This window comes from Rhinopithecus roxellana, chromosome 12, assembly GCF_007565055.1.
Source record: "Rhinopithecus roxellana isolate Shanxi Qingling chromosome 12, ASM756505v1, whole genome shotgun sequence".
In the NCBI taxonomy this organism is placed as follows: Eukaryota; Metazoa; Chordata; class Mammalia; order Primates; family Cercopithecidae; genus Rhinopithecus; species Rhinopithecus roxellana.
The window spans coordinates 15740632-15766018 of NC_044560.1; the positions used below are offsets into that span (position 1 = coordinate 15740632).

General features: G+C 47.6%; 1 protein-coding gene across 2 annotated transcripts in view; it reads left to right on the forward strand.

Moving 5' to 3' along the window:
- The first annotated feature begins 6161 nt into the window (after nt 1-6161).
- Nucleotides 6162-25387, forward strand: part of ARID1A (AT-rich interaction domain 1A) — an 87200-nt gene continuing 67974 nt past the window's right edge. Inside the window, exon 1 of one of the 2 annotated variants that reach the window (XM_010380402.2) lies at nt 6162-7690. In XM_010380402.2, the coding sequence (XP_010378704.2) occupies nt 6548-7690 (1143 nt within the window). In that variant the 5' untranslated portion in view covers nt 6162-6547. The remainder of the gene's footprint in view (nt 7691-25387) is intronic. The other variant, XM_010380403.2, reaches the window with a different exon arrangement.

Genomic DNA, 25387 nt, shown 5'->3' on the forward strand with positions numbered 1-25387 from the left:
TTCTATATAGGTCTCTAGTAGTCTCTTTGGAAGGGTAGGCCAGTAAGAACCAACCTGCTGGTCCCTACCCCCAACCCCTCTGGTGACTTCTGAATCCAGTTTCGATATTGTTAAATTTCAGGGAAGAAAGTGATAATGTGGAAAAGTGCCAAAACTCAAACTGATTTTCCTGGCAGCTTTCCCTTGGTGTCATCGGTAAGTTCTGCATTTCACTGAAGTGGAGTGCCACACTGCTACTATAGTAGTCACTCCCACGCCTGACTTTTTTGTTTGGTCCATTTTATCTTTGGGAATAGGCATTTTCTGTAGGGATAGATGGGTTTAAACCCTATTAAAGCTGGTCAGAATGTTTTTCATTAGGGGCCACTCAATTCCTGTCTTATACCTAATAGATTTCTTTGGATTTTCTCTGATTCTTATACCAAAAAAAAAAAAAAAAAAAAAAAAAAAAAACAATATCATCATGCTGGAGGATTCTCTTGAGGTGGTTGCTTTGCAGAGAACAGACAGCACGTTTGCTTTTTTAGCCACCTATCCTATTTCATAGGACTGCATGCCTGCCTCCCTCCATGTTGTCTGTGCTTACACTGCTTTTCCTTCTCTTTCCAACTCTTCTACAGAACTTGTGTTGGAACAAAAGACTCCATTCCAGATCCATTCCAGAGTTGCTGTGAGAAACTTCCCCACTGACTCTTTTTTCCTAACTCAGTAAAATGGCAGTGTAAGAAAGCTTTATGGAGGCAAGGGCTGAAAGAAATCTCCACCTAGAATGCAGTGTTTGATTTTTCCTTCTGATTTTCTCGTCAGCTCTCAAAAACTTCCCTTATAATCATTTTGTATGTGCGAAATTTACCTAGGTTGGTTTTAAAGAACAAAACAAAACAAAAGCAGCCTACATTGGTTTAACATGGGAAGTCCAAGATAACAGATTTTTTCTGTTCCTGGGCAATAGCCTTCTGTGCTAAGATTGGTGACCCTACCTTTCCTTGGTAATATTGTTGGTGCTTAGCCTTCCAGATCTAAAAACAGCTTAGTATAATAAGTACCAAGTACAAAATTGTTAAGTTTCTCTTTTGATTGACTATGAAGTGGCTATCAAGCTTTTGTTTTTGTTTTTGTTTTTTGAGACGGAGTCTCGCTCTGTTGCCCAGACTGGAGTGCAGCGGCACGATCTCATCTCACTGCAACCTCCGCCTCCTTGGTTCAATCAATTCTCCTGCCTCAGCCTCCCGAGTAGCTGGGATTACAGGCGGATGCCACCACGCCTGGCTAAGTTTTTGTATTTTTAGTAGAGACAGGGTTTCACCGTGTTAGCCAGGATGGTCTCGATCTCCTGACCTTGTGATCCGCCCTCCTCAGCTTCCCAAAGTGCTGAGATTACAGGCCTGAGCCACTGCGCTTGGCTCAAGCTTCTTTAAGTAGGTTTTTCATACAGTATTTTTTGTATTAGTTGGTGAATACAAATCTTCAATGAGCTCAGCAGAAATAAGAAATCCAAATTCCTGATCTGCCCAGTGGTTTTATAAAACTCCAGTCTTGTTTTTTTGTTTTTTGTTTTTTAAAAAAATAGTAGTAGTAGTAGTAGCTTTACTCAGTCTTTTCCACAAAAATAAGCTCACTGGTCAGCAAGCTCATCAGTGAGACTGGTGAGTGAGGCTGTACTTAGGAGAATATGAAAGCCTTGGTACCTTTTTCCTCATATTAGACTGGCCCTGGGTGTTATTTTTGTTTGAAACCTGCCACAAGCCAGACCAGCCTGGACTTTTTTTTTTTTTTTTTTTTTTTTTGAGACGGAGTCTCGCTCTGTCGCCCGGGCTGGAGTGCAGTGGCGCGATCTCAGCTCACTGCAAGCTCCGCCTCCCATGTTCCCGCCATTCTCCTGCCTCAGCCTCCCGAGTAGCTGGGACTACAGGCGCCCGCCACCTCGCCCGGCTAGTTTTTTGTATTTTTAGTAGAGACGGGGTTTCACCGTGTTAAGCAGGATGGTCTCCATCTCCTGACCTCGTGATCCACCCGTCTCGGCCTCCCAAAGTGCTGGGATTACAGGCTTGAGCCACCGCGCCCGGCCGCCTGGACTTTTACTTATTTTATTTTTTGTTTTAGTTTTGGGGAAGGTGGGGGTGAGGGTAATTTTTATTTTATACTGGGACAAAATAAGCTGGTTAACTTACGCCTGAGGCTCTTTTTTTCACAGCTACTTTGGGGAAAAAAAGTCTTATTCAGAAATTAACATTTCTCAAAATGTGTACCTTATTATTCTGAAATATAAATGACCCCAAATTGCTTAAGAGTTTGAGATGAGTGGGGAAAAGATCTAGAAAAGCATTTATTGTGTGCCCACCAAGTTTGAGGCCTCCTGGTTTGCTCCTTTGGGATTCTAGGTCCTTGGCAGGCACAGTTTTACCGCGAAGAGCTGTTGAATGCCATTCCAAGTTCATTCCATTTTTCTCCGTGGGTGGATCCAGTTCGTATTTTACAGCTCCCGTCTGGGAGCCGGTAACATAATGAATTGCCTTGACTCTCGCTTCAATCCACTTTCCTCGCTTAATATGCAGCCCAAAGTTTTGCAACTCGCTGTCAGATGGTAGTGCTAGACTTTCACACCGATCCCAAAGCCTCCGCTGGGGCTGTTTCTTAACACGGAGTTACAAACTTTAAGAAACAGACAGCTCCAGACGGAAATCCACGCCAGGCTTTGAACTCTGCTTCTGGCTTCCGTCAACTGACATAGTTGCCCTTTTGCTCAAACTCGCAGCTCTAGTTCGCACTCGAGAGAGCTCTGCTGGGTGTCTGCTGCTGTGCCGCGGCGGGAACGTGTGGGGGCAACAACCTGGCGCTCCAACGATTCTCCACGCCTTAGTTAGGAACCTAAGCAAACCCAAACTAGGGTCCCTGGGCTTAAAACGACTTCTCCCACAAGGATTGGGTGGAGGAAGGAGCCGAGCCCGATCTTCTGTTTGTTTGTTGAGTTTTTCAGACATTTAGGGGAAGCAAATTGCGAGAGAGGAAGGGCTGTCTTCCCTGCACACGTTTCCCTCTCCTAGCAAACCCTCCAGGCCTCGGTTCCACATTTTGCAGTTGACTCTCTGGATTTTAATAGGTTGTTCCCTTATCCTCGGGCCCAATCCATGCACACTGTGCAGCCGGATAAAATGGGAGCACATCCTCTGCCATTTTCAGCGGTTTGTCCTGGCAGCCCTGCCCCCTTCCTTGGCTGCTCTGCCGCTGGAGTTAATGCGCCCAGAAACTCCGCCTGATACTCCAGGCCGCTGATCCAGTCCACGTTTGCTAAGTGCCGTGCGGTTGGGGACGGCGATAAGAACTCTCCTGTGAGGGAGAGCTAGCGAGACTTTAGTCCGGTTTCCATGTCAACGATTCAGTCCATATTTGCCATCAGGCTGTTGGCCGAGGCGCTTTCGCGAGGGTAGCGCTGTCCTAGTCCTAGTTCTCCAATCTGCGCCGGGATTCCTGAGCTGCCTGGGTGTGGGGTTAAAAGGCAGGGGCCGTGGGGGAGAAAACTCCACCGACGGGAGGACCCACAGCCCCCGGCCGGGGTCTCGCTGCTCGGGCCAGCCACGTGCCCAGCTCCTCCCCTCCCCCCCTTTCCCGTTGCCACTGCCCCTAGGGAAAGCTGATGGGCCAGTTTCTTAAAAAGTTCCCTCAGCTGGGATTGTGGTGTGGGGCTCTAAAGGTAGAAGTGGAAGAGAACCCTAGTGAATTAAAAAACAACAAAAAAGAGAAATGCCACATTATCTCCTCCAACCCAGGTGGATAGATTTTTGTACACTTTACCTTATTGCTAGAGAAAAATGGTGACTATTTTCAAAACAGCATGCCCACGTGTAGGGAAGCAGATTTTTGGCGCTTTCCATATTTCACAGCCATTGAAGAAAGGGGATGAGGGCTTTCTTTAGAGAGAAATCCATTCTAGCTTCCAGATTTTCACTGGGCTCCAGGTTTCCCATTACACCCCAGCTCTGAGGAAAATGGCAGGGTAATTGCATGTAAAAAAAAATCCTCATTTGTGTGCAGGACTCAGGACTGTTTGCCAGCTCAGAGGCAGTTGATTAAATAGCCAAGCTCTATTTATGAGGCAGCCTATAATTTGGTTTCTAGGACCTAATGCACCGGGGAGAGGTGTTGCCCCCGAGGACTATGAGTGAAAAGAGGGCACTGGCCCATACCAGTCAGTTGGATCTTCTTGGTAGGCTGCTTTGGTTCTTGGCTTGAGGCCGGGGGAGGGGAGAAGAATAAAGCTGTGGGATTTTTTTTTTTTTTTCACCACTGTTAGATTAACAGGAAGGTTTTGCCTTTTCGGTGTAGGATTCACTTAAGTTTTCTTGGGGGGAGAAGTGAATTCAGGCTTTGGAATTATTCATAGTGACCAGGGATATGGCCAGCACTCCGGGGCCCTGCATAATCTAAGCTAATGGTCCTGTGGCCATGAAGTCTCCCTTTACAAAATCTGAGGGGGAAAAGATCCTGGTGTCTAGGAACACTGGCCTGGGCCTTTCCCAAGGCAGCCTTGGGTCTGGTGAGGAGCTGGAATCCCCTCTGGCTTTCGTAGCCTGTCATGTCAGAACATTCCAAGTCAGCCTGAGGAAGAAAAGGCTGCTGCTGGGATTTGGTGGGGCCTGTAGATCAGGACAACACTGGAGTTTTCTGTGTATGTCTTGATCTTTTCAGATAAAACTGGCCTTTTACCTAACTCCAGCTCAATCGGGGTCTCTTAGAATGTAAATGGTAAACTTTAAACAATTTTTACGCTACAGGATAGAAAACAAATCTGAGAAGCATCCATTTTCTAAGTGACTTGTTGGACTGTGCCTTTTCTTCAAGGAGAAAATGGTTTCCATTTTCTCCATCTGTCTTCTGTAATGGTTTGAACACTCAGGTTCCTGCTGTCCCTGGAGCCTCTTCTGTGGGTTTTCGGTCTTAGAAGGTACTGTCATTAGAGACTGGGGCTACTGGTCATTGTGGGCTAAGTTTTCCTAAGAGGGGGTGAAAACGGGGTTTAGGTTCTCCTGCTGGGTAACTGTTCTATGCTCCTAAAGCAACTTCAGTGGCCTCCATTTTAAGTCAGTGGTGAGATGATCAGTTTTGACTTCAAATCCATTTTGATATTCTGATCCCATTGTTGAATGTGCTCACAACTTGACTTTTTTTTTTTTTTTTTAAGGCAAGTAGACCGAAGGCAGCTTTGGTGACTCCACTTCTTTTTAAAGTCACCCTCCTCTGCCCTCTGACTTTAAGTGACAGGCAGTTCCCTCCCCTCTTTCAATTCTGTAAAATGGGGATAATCCGGACCTCATGCCCCCAGAGCCTTGTGAGGACCGGCTAATGAGGGCAGGCGAGTGGGAAACGAATCGTCTGAACAATGATCAGTCATTCCTTTGGGCTCGCAAAGGGTAAAAAGGCTGGGTCTTTGGCGGGGTCCGTAGAAGGCTTTGAAGACGAAAAGTGCTGTAGAGGTGCTAAGCAGCAGCCAAGGGACCGGGCCCGCTGCCAGGGGGTCAGGGCTAGGCCGAGGCGGCCGCGGTCTCGGGCTCTGGCCAATTTTGCAGCCGCGGGTAAAGTTCACGCTGCCCGCTCCCCTCGGTACGGCCGGGAGGGGACAGACCTGGATAGGGACGCCGGGAGGGAGGCGGCGCAGGCTCCAGAGATGCGCGGGCTCCGGGCCGGGTTTTCTCCGAAGCCTTCGGCGGCGGCGCTGCCTAGCGAAAGCGGCTAAGGGCCTGCCGCCGCCGCGGCTTGTTCTCTCCCCTCCTCCTTTGTGAGGGGTAGGGAGCGAGTCCGTTCCACGGCCTGCGCCCGCTCCGCTCTCCACTCCGGGTTTGCCAGGCGGCCGCGACGGCGCTGGGTAAAATGGCAGTGCTGAGCCTCGTGTCGGAGTGAGGGGGACTCGGAGGAGAGTGGGGCGCTCTAGCCGCTCAGTCCGGCCGACCGCTTGCTCGCCCGCCCGCTGCCGCGCCGCAGCCTCGACCCAAGCCGCGGCTGGCGAGGGGAGGCAGGGCGCCCGGCCCGGCCCGCGCTCTGACTCTGGCTCCCGGCGCCCGGGCTGCTACCGCGCGCCCTCCAGCCCGCCCGTCCCGGGTCCCCCTCCCCCCGCTCCCTCCCTCCCTCCCCGCCCCCTCCCCCTCGCCTCCCTCCCTCCCTCCCTCCTCCTTTCTCCGGCAGCAGAAAGCGGAGAGTCACAGCGGGGCCAGGCCCTGGGGAGCGGAGCCTCCACCGCCCCCCTCATTCCCAGGCAAGGGCTTGGGGGGAATGAGCCGGGAGAGCCGGGTCCCGAGCCTACAGAGCCGGGAGCAGCTGAGCCGCCGGCGCCTCGGCCGCCGCCGCCTCCTCCTCCTCCGCCGCCGCCAGCCCGGAGCCTGAGCCGGCGGGGCGGGGGGGAGAGGAGCGAGCGCAGCGCAGCAGCGGAGCCCCGCGAGGCCCGCCCGGGCGGGTGGGGAGGGCAGCCCGGGGGACTCGGCCCCGGGGCGGGGTGGGAGGGGGGGAGAAGACGAAGACAGGGCCGGGTCTCTCCGCGGACGAGACAGCGGGGATCATGGCCGCGCAGGTCGCCCCCGCCGCCGCCAGCAGCCTGGGCAACCCGCCGCCGCCGCCGCCCTCGGAGCTGAAGAAAGCCGAGCAGCAGCAGCGGGAGGAGGCGGGGGGCGAGGCGGCGGCGGCGGCAGCGGCCGAGCGCGGGGAAATGAAGGCAGCCGCCGGGCAGGAAAGCGAGGGCCCTGCCGTGGGGCCGCCGCAGCCGCTGGGAAAGGAGCTGCAAGACGGGGCCGAGAGCAATGGGGGTGGCGGCGGCAGCGGAGCCGGCGGCGGCGGCGGGCCCGGCGCGGAGCCGGACCTGAAGAACTCGAACGGGAACGCGGGCCCTAGGCCCGCCCTGAACAATAACCTCACGGAGCCGCCCGGCGCCGGCGGTGGCGGCAGCAGCGATGGGGTGGGGGTGCCTCCTCACTCAGCCGCGGCCGCCTTGCCGCCCCCAGCCTACGGCTTCGGGCAACCCTACGGCCGGAGCCCGTCTGCTGTCGCCGCCGCCGCGGCCGCCGTCTTCCACCAACAACATGGCGGACAACAAAGCCCTGGCCTGGCAGCGCTGCAGAGCGGCGGCGGCGGGGGCCTGGAGCCCTACGCGGGGCCCCAGCAGAACTCTCACGACCACGGCTTCCCCAACCACCAGTACAACTCCTACTACCCCAACCGCAGCGCCTACCCCCCGCCCGCCCCGGCCTACGCGCTGAGCTCCCCGAGAGGTGGCACTCCGGGCTCCGGCGCGGCGGCGGCTCCCGGCTCCAAGCCGCCTCCCTCCTCCAGCGCCTCCGCCTCTTCGTCGTCTTCGTCCTTCGCTCAGCAGCGCTTCGGGGCCATGGGGGGAGGCGGCCCCTCCGCGGCTGGCGGGGGAACTCCCCAGCCCACCGCCACCCCCACCCTCAACCAACTGCTAACGTCGCCCAGCTCGGCCCGGGGCTACCAGGGCTACCCCGGGGGCGACTACGGCGGCGGGCCCCAGGACGGGGGCGCCGGCAAGGGCCCGGCGGACATGGCCTCGCAGTGCTGGGGGGCTGCGGCGGCGGCAGCGGCGGCGGCGGCGGCGGCCGCTTCGGGAGGGGCCCAACAAAGGAGCCACCACGCGCCCATGAGCCCCGGGAGCAGTGGCGGCGGGGGGCAGCCGCTCGCCCGGACCCCTCAGGTACACAGCTGAGTGGGGAGGGGGCTGGGGCGAGCGTGGTCCTGGGGGTGGGTGGCGGCTGCGGTGAGCGGGCCACAGCCTTGGGCTCCCCTCAGTCCCGGGCCCCCACTGCTGGGGAGCTGCCATTGTCTGGCTCTTCTCTCTTAAAATGGCTGCCTGTCTGCCTTCCTCTCCTTTCCTCCTCCAGCCTTTGTGTCGGGCTTTCCCAGAGGTGTCTGCTCCTCTTCTTCCTCTCCCCTGGTCCCTTCGAACTCCAGGGGTCTTGATGGGGGTGTGGGGCAGAGTGTGTGGGGAAGGGCCTGGCCGGGAGTGAGGGGGTGCTGGGGGCTCAGGTTAGGAGTGTAGGCAGCGGTAGGAGCCCAGAAGTTGAATGAACGTTTCTTTGCTCACCTGCCGCTCCTCTCCGTCCCCCGGCCTTCCTCTGGGCCGCCCCCCATCTGTGCTTTCAAAGAGGGCCCCTAGAGCTCGGGGGACCTCGAGGGAGGTCAGGGGACTGCTTGCGAGCTGCTAGAGGCCGGCTGCGGTTCACCTAGGGCAGCCCTTGCCATCTCCTGTCTTAGGCTCCGCCGGCCCAGTGGCCTGGGCTTCTCCCTGGAAGTGCTGGTAAACAGCTGAGTGATTGGAGTAGTAAGTGCAGATTGCTTTGGTTTGGGATTTGAATTATGGAGGTAAAATCCTTCTGTCAAAGCCAGGAGACAGTTGGTCTTAGGTTGACATCCTATCTGTGATCTGATTGGCTCCCCATCTCCTGCTCTTGGCCATTTATAATTGCCTCTGATGTAATGGTACAACAATCCTGATGAGCTCATAAACTTTTACACTCTGCTTTTCTGCCAGTGATAACCCAAACCATCGCTGCCACTATCTGCCTTTTATTCCAGAGCTGAAATTGGCTGTGACCTTGAGGAGGGAGGTTTAAGTAGCAATACTGTATCAGCAGGAGCAAAGCCTCAGACAGCCTGCCCTTGTTACATTGTGCCCGAAACAAAAGAGGGGGCAATGGCATTTTGCTTGTACCTTGGATTTATTTTGCTTGTTATGTTTTATGCAGCCTGAAATGAATTCTGTGTTGTCAGAACAGTAGCTGAGTTTTTTCTCTACAATGGGTTTGCTGTTTGTTTTGGTTTTGTGACTTTCCTGATGGTATAAATGACTTCTTTGATGGCTCTGAAGATGCATTTGTCTTGAGTAATTTTGACACTGGTTGCTTTGCAGAATTGAAATGATTTTACTGGGCTTTTTATTGAGTGGCAAATGTGGGATCTTTATGGGTGGGGGAGAAAACAGTTTTTGTTTTTGTTTTTTTGTTTTTTTTTTTTTAAGAACTGGGAGCTTTCTGAGGAATTTTATATTAGGTTCAAGCGTTCTGTGTTATGGAAGGCTGGCCTCATTCTTTGTTTACATGTTGAATCTTGTTAACACTTTCTTTTGTTAATTGAATTTTGGAATAGCAGCTTAATTTAAATGGAAGTTGGTGTCTTTCATGATCTTGAGGGACTTTCTCCTAAAGGCTTGGTTTGGTGAAATTGTTTTTTCCTGGAATAACAAAAAGTCTAGTTTTCTGTTTTGTCATCAGTCATTTTAGAGCTTTGAAACAGAGACTGGCCAGTTTATTCCTTTGCATTTTAATGTACCCCTTTTTTTCTTGTCTTCCAAGACATGAAGATATGACCTAGAATGACACTTCAGATTAGCTTAGAAATTGCAACTTCTAAGTACCTTTTTATACTATTCTATCTTGTTTTATTTTATTGCTTTTCTTCCATTTTCATCATGCTCTGTCAGCAGTGCTTTTGGTCAGGGATATTGAGTATTCTGTGGAGTCATACATGTTTTCAAAGAGGGGGAAGCTCCATTCATCACCTCCCAAACCCCTTGCGCTTTTGTGCTAGGAGATTTTGTTCACTTACTAGCTGTATTCCCAGCCCATCCTAGAGCTACTTTTCTACTCGTTCTTTGAGCTGGGCATTTTGAAATTAGCTGTGTTAGATGGTGGGCTTGGAGCTCTGTGCCTTGATTCTACATCTTCCATGATGTTCTGCATCTGGGCAAGAAATAGGGAAATGTTACATTGTTTTTCTAGTGTCTGGAGGAAAAGTTTTGTCTTAAAAGACAGCATCCTCTTGTCTCTGGGTCATCCTATAGTCTGAACCTCTTTCCCCTCATTCCCCTTGTTTTGTTTGGTTTTGGCTGAGAAGTTGACCTTTTTTGAAAACTATTAGAATAAGTCATTTGGGGTAGTAAGTCAGGGTTCATTTAAAAGCAAAATTGATCTGAACTCTGCTGGTTTGGAAATATTTAGTCAAACTTTTTAAAGAAAAAGCCAACTCTTTTGGTATAATGGTTTCTGTTTTTCAGTCATTAAATTATGGAACACTTTCTGTGTGGATGATAGGAGAATGGATACAGTCCCTGTTTGGAAGCCTGTCTGCTGCCTTTGGATGAATTTTGTGATCTCTTTTATTATCACTAGACCCACACACACAACATAGATTTCTAACTAATTTCAGCCCAGTGGCCTACTCCCCAGAGGCCCAGGGAATGGGCTGGTGAGCATTCACTTGTTTGAGAGACAGTGCAGCTTCCAGTTTTGTGGACTGCTTTAGGTGTGTGGTAGTAGTCTAGGTGAGGGTTGTAGGTTCAGACTTTGTTCTGAATTCCTTTTTGCCACTTGAGGATGAATGTTTTTTCAGACCATGATGCTTTTCTCTTGAACATTCTGAAATTAAAAAGTCTTGCTCTGCCCCCATCTTTCCCTGGCCCAGTCTTAGATTAAGAATATTTTGCAGCGACTTAATTAACACAGCTAAGGTGATAATGTTTTCATTTGACTCTGCTCTTATGAAATAAAGATTAGGTGTGTGTATTGTGACTATGTCTTTTTCACAGGAGCTGGGAAGATCCCAGCAGACAAACTTCTACTTTATTCCTTTTCATAAGTAGCGTATGTCAAGTGTTGAATCCTGGTACTGATGACATAGTTTTAGGTTACTTACACACATGAAGTTGATTTAAGACCTTTTATTGGAATGCTGTTTAGCAATAATACTTTGAGAGTAGTACCAGTTTACCAAGGTAAAAAATAAAATACAATAAATAGTCCAGGAACAAGTTGGATTTGATTGTAGAAGTTTGGTTGTTAGTTTCTACTATGGAAATATCAAATGATATTTCTGACTCCTGGGAAACAGATACAGGAATCCTAGATTTATTATGGGAATGCCTACTGGCAGAAATTCTAGGCTGGCTGAAATACAGGACTCTTGGAGCTCTCTCAAGTAGGAGGGACCAGGAAAACCACACTGAGATGGCACTTTAGTTGTGGGGGTTTCATGTTTCTCTACTGTTCATGAGAGAACTGGGGTGATGAGGATTGAGATGGTGGTGTGAGAACAGAGAAAGCAGCCAGGACCGAGTTTGGCTTCTTGTGTATTGGGCCCTGTGAGGACTTTTTAGGTTCCTTGCTTTGTGTGTGACATGGGTAACCATGACAAGCAGCACCTGCTGAAACAGGATGTCTTGGATTGCATTAAACATTAATATGTTGGATTGACTCCTGTAGGGTGTAATGTCTACAGTAGGCCCTTTGCAAAGAGGTTAGTGAACTTTTTAAAAACGTGGGAATAGGCTAACAAAGTAATGGGCAGGGCCCTTTCCTCTTCCCACCCCTCAAAAGGTTTTATTGATTGGCTTCAACTCTCAAAAATCTAGAAGCAACTGAAGCTTGTAAATATGGTAAAAATGTGGTATTCAAATATATTGGCACCGAGTCGTTCTTTTCAGCCAGTGAGCTGTAATACCTGGGGCTCGAATGGAGTCCTGATTCCTGTGACTTTTATCTCTGAGTTTTGTGTTGTTTAGATTGGTCATTATTATTACTGATGCACATTTAAGTTGTTATTACTGATGAAAACTTGAGTTGTGTGTTGCATTAGTGGTAAAGAGCACAGGACTCACAACAGGAGGAGGAAGGAGGAGGCTTAGGTTCCACATACAGCTCCAGATTAAGCTGTGTGACCCTGGGCAGGTCATTTGCTTTCTCTATTTTTCATTTTCTCCTTCATCAATAAAATGAAGTTGGTCTGCATGACCTTCTCACTCTAAGATGCTACACATCTGTGCTTCCATAGCTGGCTTGTTGTGAGGGCAGCTTTCTATACATAAATCAGGGGTCTTGAGACCATCTTTCTTCCCCTGGGCTGAAGGAACTCAAAGCTATTTTCTCCTGGGATTCACAGGAACAAGCTCTGAACAGTTGGGTGCCATTGTGGTCTGTGGACCTTTACAGAAAAAGCTCTACCAGACTGTTGCCTTGAAACTGTTAATCTGTTTGTCATTAGTCATTCCACCTGGCTGGTGGTTTTAAAACACTAAATAGTCATTGGAAAGTTAGATAGATTTCATTAAAGCAAGACTTGAAAAATAGTTGCTTCAGGATCCCCAGCAGGTTTTGGCACTTGGGGTTGGGGTGAGGAATGGATATTCATAAGTCCAGTGTTAATATTCTGCTGCTTTTGGGAAGGGGTAGGGAGAGAGAGGAACATTAAGCTCTCCAGACTCCTGGTGTTTGGGCAGGTCTAGGTCTGGTTTGGGCAGTTGGTTGTAATCTGAGTGCTTGGACTTGTCCTGTAAGTTTTGCTGAGAGAGAAGCAAAAGTTCCTGAGGTTGGAAGAGAAAAAGCTGTGTTTCAGGGTCAATTTCATAGGTGCATTCGTTGTTTCTCATAGCTATGGTTTAAAAAACTACATGGTGTGCTTTGCACGTGGTCCTGGAAATGCTATTCTTTCTCTTCTCCAATACACCTGAATTTCCATTCTTTCTCTTCCTGGCTTAGCAGTTTAGAAGTGTAATTTAGGTATATTAGAGGAAGGGAGCTTTCCTTTATAAAGGAGGGAAAAAGGTAGAGGGAACGGTGTTTGATAATTCTCTGCTTGACACAGCATCTTCTTCATCTCTGAAGGAACCAAATGTTTCAGAGCTTTGTGTAAATACTTGCTGAGCTGTCAATATGTACCCAGGAGGTTTCTGTAGTAAGATATAAACGGTTCTATAGAACGTTTGACAGGCAAATTAGTAAACAGTTTTCAAGCAAAGATAATGCTAGCCTCCTCATGTGGTGGAGTAAAATAACATTGGGGAAAAAGACTTGGGGATAGGAAAAGGGTAGTGCTGGGGGGCAATGAGTGTGGAGATAAGAAGTGATCTAAAAAAAAAATTGAAATGGAAAGATGCTGCCCTGGCAGTGAAACCTCTGTGGCCCTGGCTCCATGCTAAGTTCAGGGCATGTGGTATCCTGTTAAAGTCAATTGCAGTTTCATAGTGAAAATAAAAGTTTGGAAAGAAGATCCTAAGTGTCAGTAGTAAGGTAAGTATTACCCCAGACGCTTGGCTTATGAGACTTTGAGGTTTAAAGGGTAGTTTGGTGAGATTATGTTTGGCTTGGGTTTGCATTTCTGGAATATTAGAAAGGAGAAAAAAGATACTGCAGATTGAGTGTCATCTTTATCCTCAGTTTTGCTGTTGTACTTGGGATTATAAGTCCACTACCCAAGGGCCTGGGTTTATTTATACAGTTTTTACTGGACTTCTGTGCATCACTTATGATAAAATTAACATGCCTTTACACCCTGTTCCTGGGGCAGTACAAAGTCCAAATGTTTGGGGACTCACTACATCTTACTTGAAGGATTGTGTGAGTAGATACTGTCTTTGTTTTTGAAATTGCCATTTTAGGATTAAAAACATATCTGGGTTCCTTGAGTAACACATTGTTTTTATGGAGGAAGAAGAAAAATCTATGCATATTTTAGCTGTCTGCCTGTGGTCCTCTTCTTTGGTAGCCTTGTGAGATGACCAGATTTGCCTTCTCAGAATGTCTTTTTTAACTAGAATCATTGACTCTGACACCAGTTTTCTTTATAAGAAATGTTTTACCAGAGTCCTGGAAGTGCCCTTTTGACTTAGCTGTTTATATAGTAGCAGGGAATATAAATGTAATTATGGTCCTGACCATGATTTTTAGGTTCAGCTAACTTACTACCAAAGGCTATCAGCTTGTTTTAATACAAAACACAAAAACTTGGATTGACACTGACATGAGTTGCTTAATATTACATGGTCCTTTCCCAGTATGTTGGTGGTGAGGGTATTAGGAACTTCAGGCTTACTGCTGAGAGCATTGTTTCTAAGTCAGAGAGATCTGGAGATTCCATTGGGGGTGGGAAATAGCCCTGTGTGATTATACCAGCTAGGTACTAGGAAGAGATTTAAAAGGTAGAAACAATATCTCCATCAGAGGCATTTAGTTTTCTTAGGAAAACACTTATGTGCACACATCTGGAACACTTGCAAAGCAAGGTTTTATAAATGGATATAGACCACACTAAATATGTGAGCTGAAGGCATTAGAGGAAAAGGTTCAATCAGTTTGGCAGAGTTAACCTGGGACAGCTTTTCAGAGGCTTTTTTTGTGAAGCTAAATATTCAAGAAAGTTAAAGTACTAATTTGCCTTTTCATAATGTTATTCTTAAGTTCCATGGACTTGATAGAATCCACATTGCACATCCATCTCCAGACCAGTAGTTGTCTCAGTGTTCCAATGACTTTGAGAATTTGGACTCTAATCATAAAACTCCCTGAAAGAGTGGTTCCAGGGTCTTAGTGGTTCCTGTGGTTAGGTCGAGTCTTTGGTACAGACTGCTATGTTCTTCGCTAGTTTAGGGGCTCTTTTCTAGTAAATTTGGATTTGGAAGGTCACGTCACCTTCAGAGTTGTGTGCCCTGGACAGCTCTGTAGTAATGGTGGTTCAACTTTGTTGGTGAGTCTGGACCTTTTCTGTCTTGGCAGAGTTACTTGACCTTTCTTAAATCAAGAGCTATGAAGTACCTGTTAGGACTCTTAGGCTGCTGTTTCTGAAGAGCTGGGAGCTGTGTTCAAGCCAAGTTGCTTGTGTTAGACCTTATATTGAGGTTGATGGGTTAGGTAAGTGTGCATATACGCAGTCTGCCCATTTATTCATAGAAATGGCCTTTAATACTGTTTTTTGGCCAGGTGCGATAGCTCACACCTGTAATCCCAGCACTTTGGGAGGCCAAGGGGGAAGGATTGCCCAAGCCCAGGACCAGCCTGGGCTGTTAACATAGGGAGACCCCATCTCTACAAGACACAAAAATTGCTGGATGTGGTGGTATGCACCTGTAGTCCCAGCTTACTCAGCTGAAGCAGGAGGATCGCTTGAGCCCAGGAGGTTGAGGCTGTAGTAAGCCGTGATCACGCCAGTGCACTCCAGCCTGGGCAGTGGAGTCAAGACCTTGTCTCAAAAAAAAAAAATTGTTTTTATTAGATTTCTATGGCCAAGCAGCTAACAAATGCTGCTCACCAATGCTTAATCCTTGTGGAGCCTCTGGAATATAGTGATTTTGGTTTCTTTACCTGCTGGTCCATGTATGGTTGGGCCTTGGCACTTCCCTGGTCCAGGACCATCAGTGAATGCTTAACAGCTGAAGATGCATGGTATGTCCAGTGCCAGGCCACTATAATGCTTCTCCCTGGATAAGGATTGGTTACACTGCTCCAGTACAGAAGTATTGCAGCCCTTTTTTTTTTTCTTTTTGAGATGGAGTCTCAGTCTGTCACCCAGACTGGAATACAGTGGTGTAATCTCGGCTCACTGCAACCTCTGCCTCGCAGGTTCAAGCGAGTCTCATGCCTCAGCCTCCTGAGTAGCTGGGATTACAGGCTCCCGCCACCATGCCAGGTTAAGTTTTGTATTTTTAGTAGAGATGGGGTTTCATCATGTTGGCCAGGCTGATCTTGAACTCCCAACCTCAGGTGATCCACCCACCTTGGCCTTCCAAAGTGCTGGGATTGCAGGCATGAGCTACCGTGCCCGGCCTTTTTTTTTTTTTTTTTTTTTTTTTAAATAATTGTCCATGACCTGCCAAAAGTACTGGAGTCTTGGATAAACATTATAGTTTAGAAGTATTGCTTCCACCTTTTTTGCCTTGCCATTTTTGCATTTTGCAAAAGTGGGTTTTCAGTTACTCAGAATTGGGCACCATAGTGTTTTTTTTTTTTTTTTTTTTTTTTTTTGAGACGGAGTCTCACTCTGTCACCCAGGCTGGAGTGCAGTGGCGCGATCTCGGCTCACTGCAAGCTCCGCCTCCCGGGTTCACGCCATTCTCCTGCCTCAGCCTCCCGAGTAGCTGGGACTACAGGCGCCTGCCACCACGCCCGGCTAATTTTTTGTATTTTTAGTAGAGACGGGGTTCCACTGTGTTAGCCGGGATGGTCTCGATCTCCTGACCTCGTGATCCGCCCGCCTCGTCCTCCCAAAGTGCTGGGATTACAGGCTTGGGCCACCACGCCCGGCCTTGGGCACCATAGTTAACCTGCTATGGATTACAGGATTTAGGGGCTTGAGATGAACTCTTTGATCAATCCCAGGTTTTTTTGTTTGTTTGTTTGTTTTTTGAGACGGAGTCTCGCTCTGCCGCCCAGGCTGGAGTGCAGTGGCCGGATCTCAGCTCACTGCAAGCTCCGCCTCCCGAGTTTTACGCCATTCTCCTGCCTCAGCCTCCCGAGTAGCTGGGACTACAGGCGCCCGCCACCTCACCCGGCTAATTTTTTGTATTTTTAGTAGAGACGGGGTTTCACCGTGTTAGCCAGGATGGTCTCGATCTCCTGACCTCGTGATCCGCCCGTCTCAATCCCAGGTTTTATAGGAATCCAAGTTCTGGTGAATTTTGACTTAACAGCCTTGAGTGTTCTTCCTGAAATTGCCCCTCCTCTCCATTTAAATGGATGAAATTAGTTTTTTACTGAATGTGAAGGGACATCTGAATGAACTTCTATTTGTTTTTGTTAGTCACTTGTGCATAGCTGGATTATTATCTTGGGACAGGTTGAGTCTTTATTTCCCAGTGGCTTCTGCATTTTCTGAGGGTGGACTGGAATGGGAAGAAGTCTAATGCCAAGAATGCATTCCAACATGCTGCAGAGTAGGAAATTTGATCCCTAAAATGTTGACTTAGTGTTGGTTATGGTACATATTAGAAATCACCCAGTAATCCAGGACAGATTTTTGTCACCCTTCAGGAAGTTATGTTGATATAAATACTAAGGGGCTTTGGGTACTGAGCTAAGTGCTCTGCAGGCCCAAAGCACTGCTTGAATTGCTACCCATATGAAGAGGAAATGTGCCATGTGCCTTTTTTTTTTCCTCTTTTGCATTTGGGCTTCCTTATGGCTTTGTTGCTTTTATGTTCCCAAGTCTGCAAAGTTAGATATTAGACTTCCTCCTCCCTTGGCACTGGCACATTCATGATTTTCCATGGCTCATCACCAGCAGCCAAGATTTTTGTATGCTTTTCTCTCTCAAACTTGTTCGTTTTCAGCTTGCTTGTTTATAGGCATCTCTGTTTAAAGGAACCCTTCTTTCCCCCTAAGATCTGGCACCAGGGGAGCTTGGGGGTTGGTGTGATATCAGTCATTTAAAAGCCCATTTGGTGTGTGCTTGGTGTTTTTATTTTGCCTCATGTTTTCCTTGAGGTCACAACGTGCTTGCCAGGCATGAGTGCGTTTGGGTCCAGCTGTTGACTCTCAACTGCTGTGTACTTTGACTTTAAGAAGAGTGCGAGTTCAGCCACGTGGTAGAGGATTAAAGGCCACATAGTGTTGGATGCTTCCTTTCAGAGGAAACAGATATATCTTTGGGCTCTTCTTGCCCAGTGATTTCTCCTATCTGGGGTAGACATTATTGCTTTCTGTTGTCCTTAGAGAATAGGGCAGAAATGCTGGGAATTGGTTTATTACTGTGTCTTCTTTGGCAAATATGTATGTCTTTTTTTCTTGCTTTTTGGACAACATTCTGTTCTGGTCCTAAGGTGTTGGAGTTCACAGGTTGATCCAGTGTTATGTGAAACTCTTGGTAATTTAGGTTTGGATAACCGGCTTCTAGTCTCCAGATTTCTAACATTTTGCTTGTTTAGGAATTTAGGCTTCTAAAGAGAACCATATTACAAAGCTTTTGGGGAACAATTCTGTAGGTAGTTTATCTGTTCTTGGGTCACAGATCCTCACCAGGATCCTGACTTTGTTTTTGAGACGGAGTCTTGCTCTGTCGCCCAGGCTGGAGTGCAGTGCAGTGGCACGATTTCAGCTTACTGCAACCTCTGCCTCCCGGGTTCAAGGGATTCTCCTGCCTCAGCTTCCTGAGTGGCTAGGACTACAGGTGTACGCCACCTGTGTGCCACCACGCCTGGCTAATTTTTTTTTTTTTTTTTTTTGAGATGGAGTCTTGTTCTGTCACCCGGGCTGGAGTACAGTGGCATGGTCTCAGCTCACTGCAACCTCCGTCTCCCAGGTTCAAGTGATTCTCCTGCCACAGCCTCCCAAGTAGCTGGGACTATAGGCACCTTCCACCGTGCCTGGCTGATTTTTGTATTTTTAGTAGAGATGGGGTTTCACCATCTTGGCCAGGCTGGTCTCAAACTCCTGACCTCGTGATTGATCCACCTGCCTCGCCCTCCCAGAGTGCTGGGATTACACGCATAAGCCACCACGCCTGGCCTAATTTTTGTATTTTTAGTAGCGATGGGGAAACATGTTGGCCAGGCTGGTCTCGAACTCCTGACCTCAGGTGATCCGCTGGCCTTGGCCTCCTGAAGTGCTGGGATTACAGGTGTGAGCCACTGTGACTGGCAAGGATCCTGACTTTCAAATGATGGCTGCTATGCATTTGAGCACTTATTACGTGCTAAGCACTATGCTTAGTCTTTTTGATGAATTTCCTAATTTAATCTTCAAAACTGTATAGGAGGTGGGTTCTATTATTAATCTTCCTACTTTACAATTGAGGAAATAGAGTAAGGTAAGAAATTTGTCCTAGGGAAAATAGCTGGTAAAAGGTAGAGTTGGGTTTGTCTGACTCTTCAAAGGTATTACACTCTAAAATACTAATTTTGCTTTTCCAAAATAAATTACTCAGGCACCAAGATTGTTTAGGACATTATTTTTGCAATAGTCTGAAACTCTTAAATGGGTTGAAAGACTGAAAAGCCATTAGTTACAATTTGACATTGTGCCTAGAGCTCTGTCCTGTCAGTCCCTTCCATCCCTTCCATTTAGGGTTTTATTGTTTTGGATTTCTGATGGATGGCTATGGCATTTGGTTTACAGCTGCCTTGTGATTCCATTGGTGAGAACTGACAGCATCTGGTCCTCTAGTTCCCGGTCCTCTCCTTCTCAAGAGGGATCTTTGGGGTTGGGAGTGAGATTCAGGCTTTAAGATAGAGTCTTTCACCTTTTTTTTTTTTCTTTGAGACAAGTCTTTCACCTTTTTTTTTCTTTGAGACGGAGTCTCGCTCTGTCATCCAAGCTGGAGTGCAGTGGCACATCTCTGCTCAATGCGAGCTCCGCCTTCTGGGTTCACGCCATTCTCCTGCCTCAGCCTCCCGCATAGCTGGGACTACAGGCGCCCGCCACCACGCCTGGCTAATTTTTGTACTTTTTTTAGTAGAGACGGGGTTTCACCATGTTAGCAAGGATGGTCTCGATCTCCTGACCTCGTGATCTACCCGCTTCGGCCTCCCAAAGTGCTGAGATTACAGGTGTGAGCCACCGCGCCTGGCCACTTTTTTTTTTTTTTTTTTTTTTTGAGACGGAGTCTTGCAGTGTCACCCAGGCTGGATTGCAGTGGTGTGGTCTCGGCTCACTGTAACCTCTGCCTCCTGGGTTCAAGCGATTCTTCTGCCTCAGCCTCCTGAATAGCTGGGATTACAGGCGCCTGCCACCACGCCAAGGTAATTTTTTTGTATTTTTAGTAGAGATGGGGTTTCACTCCGTTGGCCAGGCCGGTCTTGAACTCCTGACCTTGTGATCCACCCGCCTTGGCCTCCCAAAGTCCTGGGATTACAGGTGCGAGCCACCGCACCCAGCCAGAGTCTTTCACTTTGATCTGAGTGAAAGTGACTTGAATTATGAAAATATGTGCAGAGTGATACTACTTTTCCAGAAACTTGGAGCACTTGCTGAAGAGGCTGAGATTATTGCCTTTTTTTTTTTTTTTTTTTTTTTTTTGAGACAGAGTCTTGCTCTGTCGCCCGGGCTGGAGTGTAGTAGCATGATCTTGGCTCACTGCAAGCTCTGCCTCCCGGGTTCACGCCATTCTCCTGCCTCAGCCTCCCGAGTAGCTGGGACTACAGGCGCCTGCCACCACACCCAGCTAATTTTTTTGTATTTTTAGTAGAGACGGGGTTTTACCATGTTAGCCAGGATGGTCTCAATCTCCTGACCTCGTGATCCCCCCACCTCAGCCTCCCAAAGTGCTGGGATTACAGGCGTGAGCCACCGCGCCAAGCGGATTATCGTTTTAATTTGCCACTTGGGGGAAATGAACACATAAAGTTTAGTGCCACATACAAAGTTTCATAGCAGAGTTATCTCTAAAACCTAAGTTTAAAGTTCTCTTATGGCAGTATGACGTTAGGCAAATCACTTGACTTCTCTGAATCTGTATTCTCAACTATATAATGAGGAAAAATATCTACCTTGAAGCTATAGTAAATATTAGATATGTGAAAGTACTATTCGTTTATCAAATACAATTCTAACATGATTCCTGATTGGTCAGTCCCACAACTATCTCTCCCACTCTCCAACTGTCCTTTTCAGAAGCAAGCCTCCAGGAGAGTTGACACCACTACTCCCACCTTCCTCCTATGCATCCACCAGTCTACCTCACATTCTCCTTCCCTGCACCCAGCTCCCCTGGAATGCTACCACCCTGCTCCAGCCAGGAGGCCAGAAGGGTGACGCAGGAAGATTGCAGCACTACCATGGAAGTTCTCGACAGTGTCCCCCCACCCAGGACCCCAGGTTCCCACTGGGCCCTGCTTCTCAATTCAGGAGAGAGAATTGAGTGGTTAAAGCTAGCATTGGTCTTTACCGAATTCAAAATTATCCCTAGTTTTTAGCTATATCTGAGTTATTGTAATGCTTTTGTTTTTTAAATTAAAATTTGTTTAGAGACAGGGTCTTGCTGTGCTTCCCAGGTTGGAGTGCAGTGGCTATCCACAGGCACAATCATAGCCCACTCTCAAACTCCTGGTCTCAAGCAATCTTCCTTCCTCAGCCTCCCAAGTAGCTGAGCTACAAGCACGTATCTCTATGCCAGCTATCAGGGCTAGCTTGCTTGCTTTTTTTTTTTTTTTTTGAGACAGAGTCTCGGTCTTCAGCCAGGCTGAAGTGCAATGGCATGATCTCAGCTCACTGCAGCCTCCGCCTCCTGGGCTCAAGCAGTCCTCCTGCCTCAGCCTCTGAGTAGCTGGGATTACAGGCGTGCACCACCACGTCCAGCTAATTTTTGCATTTTTAGTAGAGATGGGGTTTCACCGTGTTGGCCAACCTGGTCTTGAACTCCTGACCTCAGGTAATCCACCCACCTTAGCCTCCCAAATGCTGGGATTACAGGCGTGAGCACCTGGCTTATCAGTGCTTTAAAACACAAACACAGGCCGGGTGCAGTGACTCATGCCTGTAATCCCAGCACTTTGGGAGGCCAAGGCGGGCGGATCACAAGGCCAAGAGATTGAGACCATCCTGGCCAACATGGTGAAACCCTGTCTCTATTAAACATATAAAAATTAGGTAGGCGTGGTGGCAGGCACCTGTAGTCCCAGCTACTTGGGAGGCTGAGGCAGGAGAATCGCTTGAACCCTAGAGGCGGAGGTTGCAGTGAGCCAAGATCACGCCATTGCACTCCAGCCTGGGCGACAGAGTGAGATGCCGTCTCAAAAAATAAAAACACACACACACACACACACACACACAGCACCTGTTGTTCCGGCTTGAGAAGTGGATTAGTGCAGTGGTTCTCAGTGTGGTCCCTAGCCACCAGCATCAGCATTACCAGGTCCTGTTTAGAAGTGCAAACCCTTGGCCAGACCTACTGAATCCAAAACTCTGGCAATATGTTCTGACAAGTCCTCTAGGCCATTCGGATGAACACTGAAGTTTGAGAACTACTGGATTTATACATTTACACTCAACTGGGCTGCCAGAGTATATCCAAATTACCTGAGGGGCTGCTTCTAAATTATACCATAGACTGATGTTTTATGTATATGTGCCCCTCCTATGAAAAAAGTGTTACTGAATGGAGAAAAGGTTAAAGTGCTTGAGGCTAGGGGAGTGTTTGCTTGGACTGCTTCACAAAATACCATAGAGGAGGTGGCTTAAACAATAAACGTTTACTTCTTGAAGTCCTGGAGGATGAGAAGTCCAAGATCAAAATGCTAGCAGATCTGGTTCTTGGTGACAGTCATCTTCCTGGCTTGTAGGCAGCTGTCTTACTGTCTTATGTCCTCTTGCCAGTCTGCCCCCCTTTTAGAGCCCTCTTATCCTCTTATGTCTCTTGCTCCTCTTCTTTCTTTTTTTTTGAGACAGTCTCGCTTTGTCGCCCAGGCTGGAGTGCAGTGGCGCAATCTCAGCTCGTTGCAACCTCCATCTCCTGGGTTCAAGCAATTCTCCTGCCTCAGCCTCTCAAGTAGCTGGGATTACAGGTCCATGCCACCACGCCTGGCTAATTATATTTATTTATTATTATTTTTTTTTAGTAGAGACGAGATTTCACCATATTGGCCAGGCAAATCTCAAACTCCTGACCTCAAGCCATTTGTCCACCTCAGCCTCCCAAAGTGTTGGGATTACAGACATGAGCCAGTGCCCCTGTCTCTTGCTCTTATAAGGGCACTAACTAAGCCCATCATGGGGGCACACCCTCATGAGTTAATCTAACCCTAATTATCTCCCAAAGACCCCACCTCCTATTAATAATACCGTAACGTTGGAGGTTAGGGTTTCAACATATTAATTTCAGGGTTACATAAACATTCAGATGGTAACAGAAGAAAGAAAACACTTTTCAGATGGATCTTGACTATGCAGTGATGATAAGTTCTAGTCACAAAACATGTCTGCTTGTTTATAGGACTTGGGGGCTCCCTGCCTTCCATTTCTCTTTCTCTTAGCTCTTTGGCAATATGGTGTGAAGATAATCTGGCCCTGTGGTCCTGGGATTTTGATGAAGGTGGGAAAGGTATTTTAAGATCTTGACTGGCAGGGCACAGTGGCTCATGCCTGTAATCCAGGCACTTTGGGATGCTGACCTTGGCAGATTGCATGACCCCAGGAGTTCGAGACCAGCCTGAGCAACTTGGCAAAACCCTATCTCTACAAAAACAAAAAATTTAGCCCGGCATGGTGATGCACGCCTGTAGTCCCAGCTACTTGGGGGCTGAGATGGGAGGATCACTTGAGCAAGGAAGGCTGAGGCTGCAGTGAGCCATGATGGCACCACTGTACTTCAGCCTAGGTGACACAGCAAGACCCTGTCTATATATAGAAAAAAAAAAAAGATCTTGACTGTGGTGGTCTCCAAGTAGACCAGTATACTTTTCCAAAAAAGTGATTCTTGAAAATGCCATTTACAGGTCAGTGTTGGAGTACTAATTAAATGCCATGATGTTCCTTTTGCCTGTGATGGCTGTCTGATCTGAGAATAGGGCCGTGGGTGATTTGGTGGTCTCACAGTAGGCCTTTATTGACCTCTTTCCCTCACGCCCTACTGCCCAGTGGCCAGTCTGAGTTTTGCTGTGAATTCCTTTCCTTGTGTCTCTTATGAAGTTTTAGTAAATAAACCCTCTAAGTAGGCCGAGAGCAGTGGCTCACACTTGTAATCCCCGTACTTTGTGAGGTTGAGATAAGAAGATTGCTTGAACCCAGGAGTTCAAGACCAGCCTCGGCAACATAGCAAGACCTTGTCTCTGCTAAAAAGTTTTTAAAAAAATTAGCTGGACCTGGTGGCATGCACCTATTGTCCCAGCTGCTTGGGAGGCTGAGGCAGGAGGATCACTTGAGCCCAGGAGTTACTTGGAGGCTGCAGTGAGACCTGATTGTGCTATTGGACTGTATGGACTGGGCAACAGAGCAAGACCCTGTCTCAAAAAAAATAAGTAAATAAAAATAAACCTCTAAGTAGATTCCTGAACAAGTCACCTCATTTCTGCAGTGAATGAGGACTTTCTGAGGGGTGGACATTTGAGCCAAGACCTGTCTCTGGTTATATAACTTAATGAATAAGGATTGTGCTTGGCACAGATTTGGGAGTTACAGAAGTGGTCAGGTGATAAATATTAACAGTTTGAAGACCAAATGAAGAACCAGTGTTCTAATTCATTTGGACTTTCTGAACACCTTATGTGATTTCTCTATCCTTCCCATTAAAAACAAGTATTCTGCTACCAGGCCTCTTTTCCCTCCTGCCTGAGAAGCGTAGCTGTGATCACTGGGACCCAGCTGCGATGAAGGCAATAGTTTCCAGGAGGAAACTACAGTTTGATCTGTGATTTCATATTTCTATGTACAGATGAATACTTTAGTAGGGAATCTTATGTTTGTGTGTTTGTGCATGTGTGTTTTAAACTTTATCACTTTTAAGCTTTTATTTTCTGTTCTTGGCTTTTTTTTTCCTTTTTCATTTTCTCCTTTGATGTCTAACTCTGCGTTAGTAGAATGCGGAGCACATGGAAACGCCGGTAACTTTACCACACCAGAGCTGGTAAAATGTCTTCAAAAACACTGGAGATGCAACATACACCAGTTTCAGACTAACATCATTTTGGTGAAGATTCTTAGTATCTGCTTTCCTCTCTTGAAAAAGCCTGGCTAACTAGAGGCAGGAAGTGTCTATGTGTGATTAGTAAGTTCTTAAATCGTCTCTACCTCTTCTCATTTCCCACTTTATTGCCTTTGGTCTGGAGACAGATTCCTTAATCTGTTTTTGGGGTTCTGTTGGCCTAGGACAGATTTGTAACATTGTTTTTCTTTACAGTTTATGATTTCAATCCTCTGCTTTCCCAGTGCCACTTTGAATTGGCTTCTTTAAAACTCCAACATAAAACCTCAAGTAACCAATATGTGGTCTCATTATGGTATTTTGGGTTAAAATGAAATTAAGATAGCTGAGCTCACCCAGCCAAACACATTCACCAAAGGGAAATTTTGAGGCATCATAGACTGTGAAGGGGGTAGGGAAAAAGAGAATTAAATGTTGGCCAGTTTAGAATGCCAACTGTCCATCCCAACTTGGTTATACTGGCCAGAGATGGCAAAGAATAGAGACAATAAGCTTCTGAAAAGACAACTGCTAACTGGTATGGCCCTTATACACTCCTGGGATAAATCATGCAGCCAGGGTCTCCTGTACATACTTGTATAGTTGTATAGACAGTGGTGTAGATGAGGTTGCTGTGTACCAGCATACTTTTGGAACATTGAAAGGAACTAGAGAATTTGTAGTATTCTGGTTTTCCAGCCAGGGAATTGCTGACCTTAAAACCTGAGGATTTGGATGCATCTATAATCTTTTTTTTTTTTTTTTTTTTTTTTTGATATGGAGTCTCATTCTGTTGCCCACGCTGCAGTGTAGTGGTGCAATCTCAGCTCACCGCAACCTCCGCTTCCTGCGTTCAAGCAATTCTCCTGCCTCAGCCCAGCCTCCCAAGTAGCTGGGACTACAGGCGTGTGTCACCATGCCTGGCTAATTTTTGTCCTTTTAGTAGAGGTGGGGTTTCACTATGTCGGCCAGGCTGGTCTGGAACTCCTGACCTCATGATCCGCCTGCCTCTGCCTCTCAA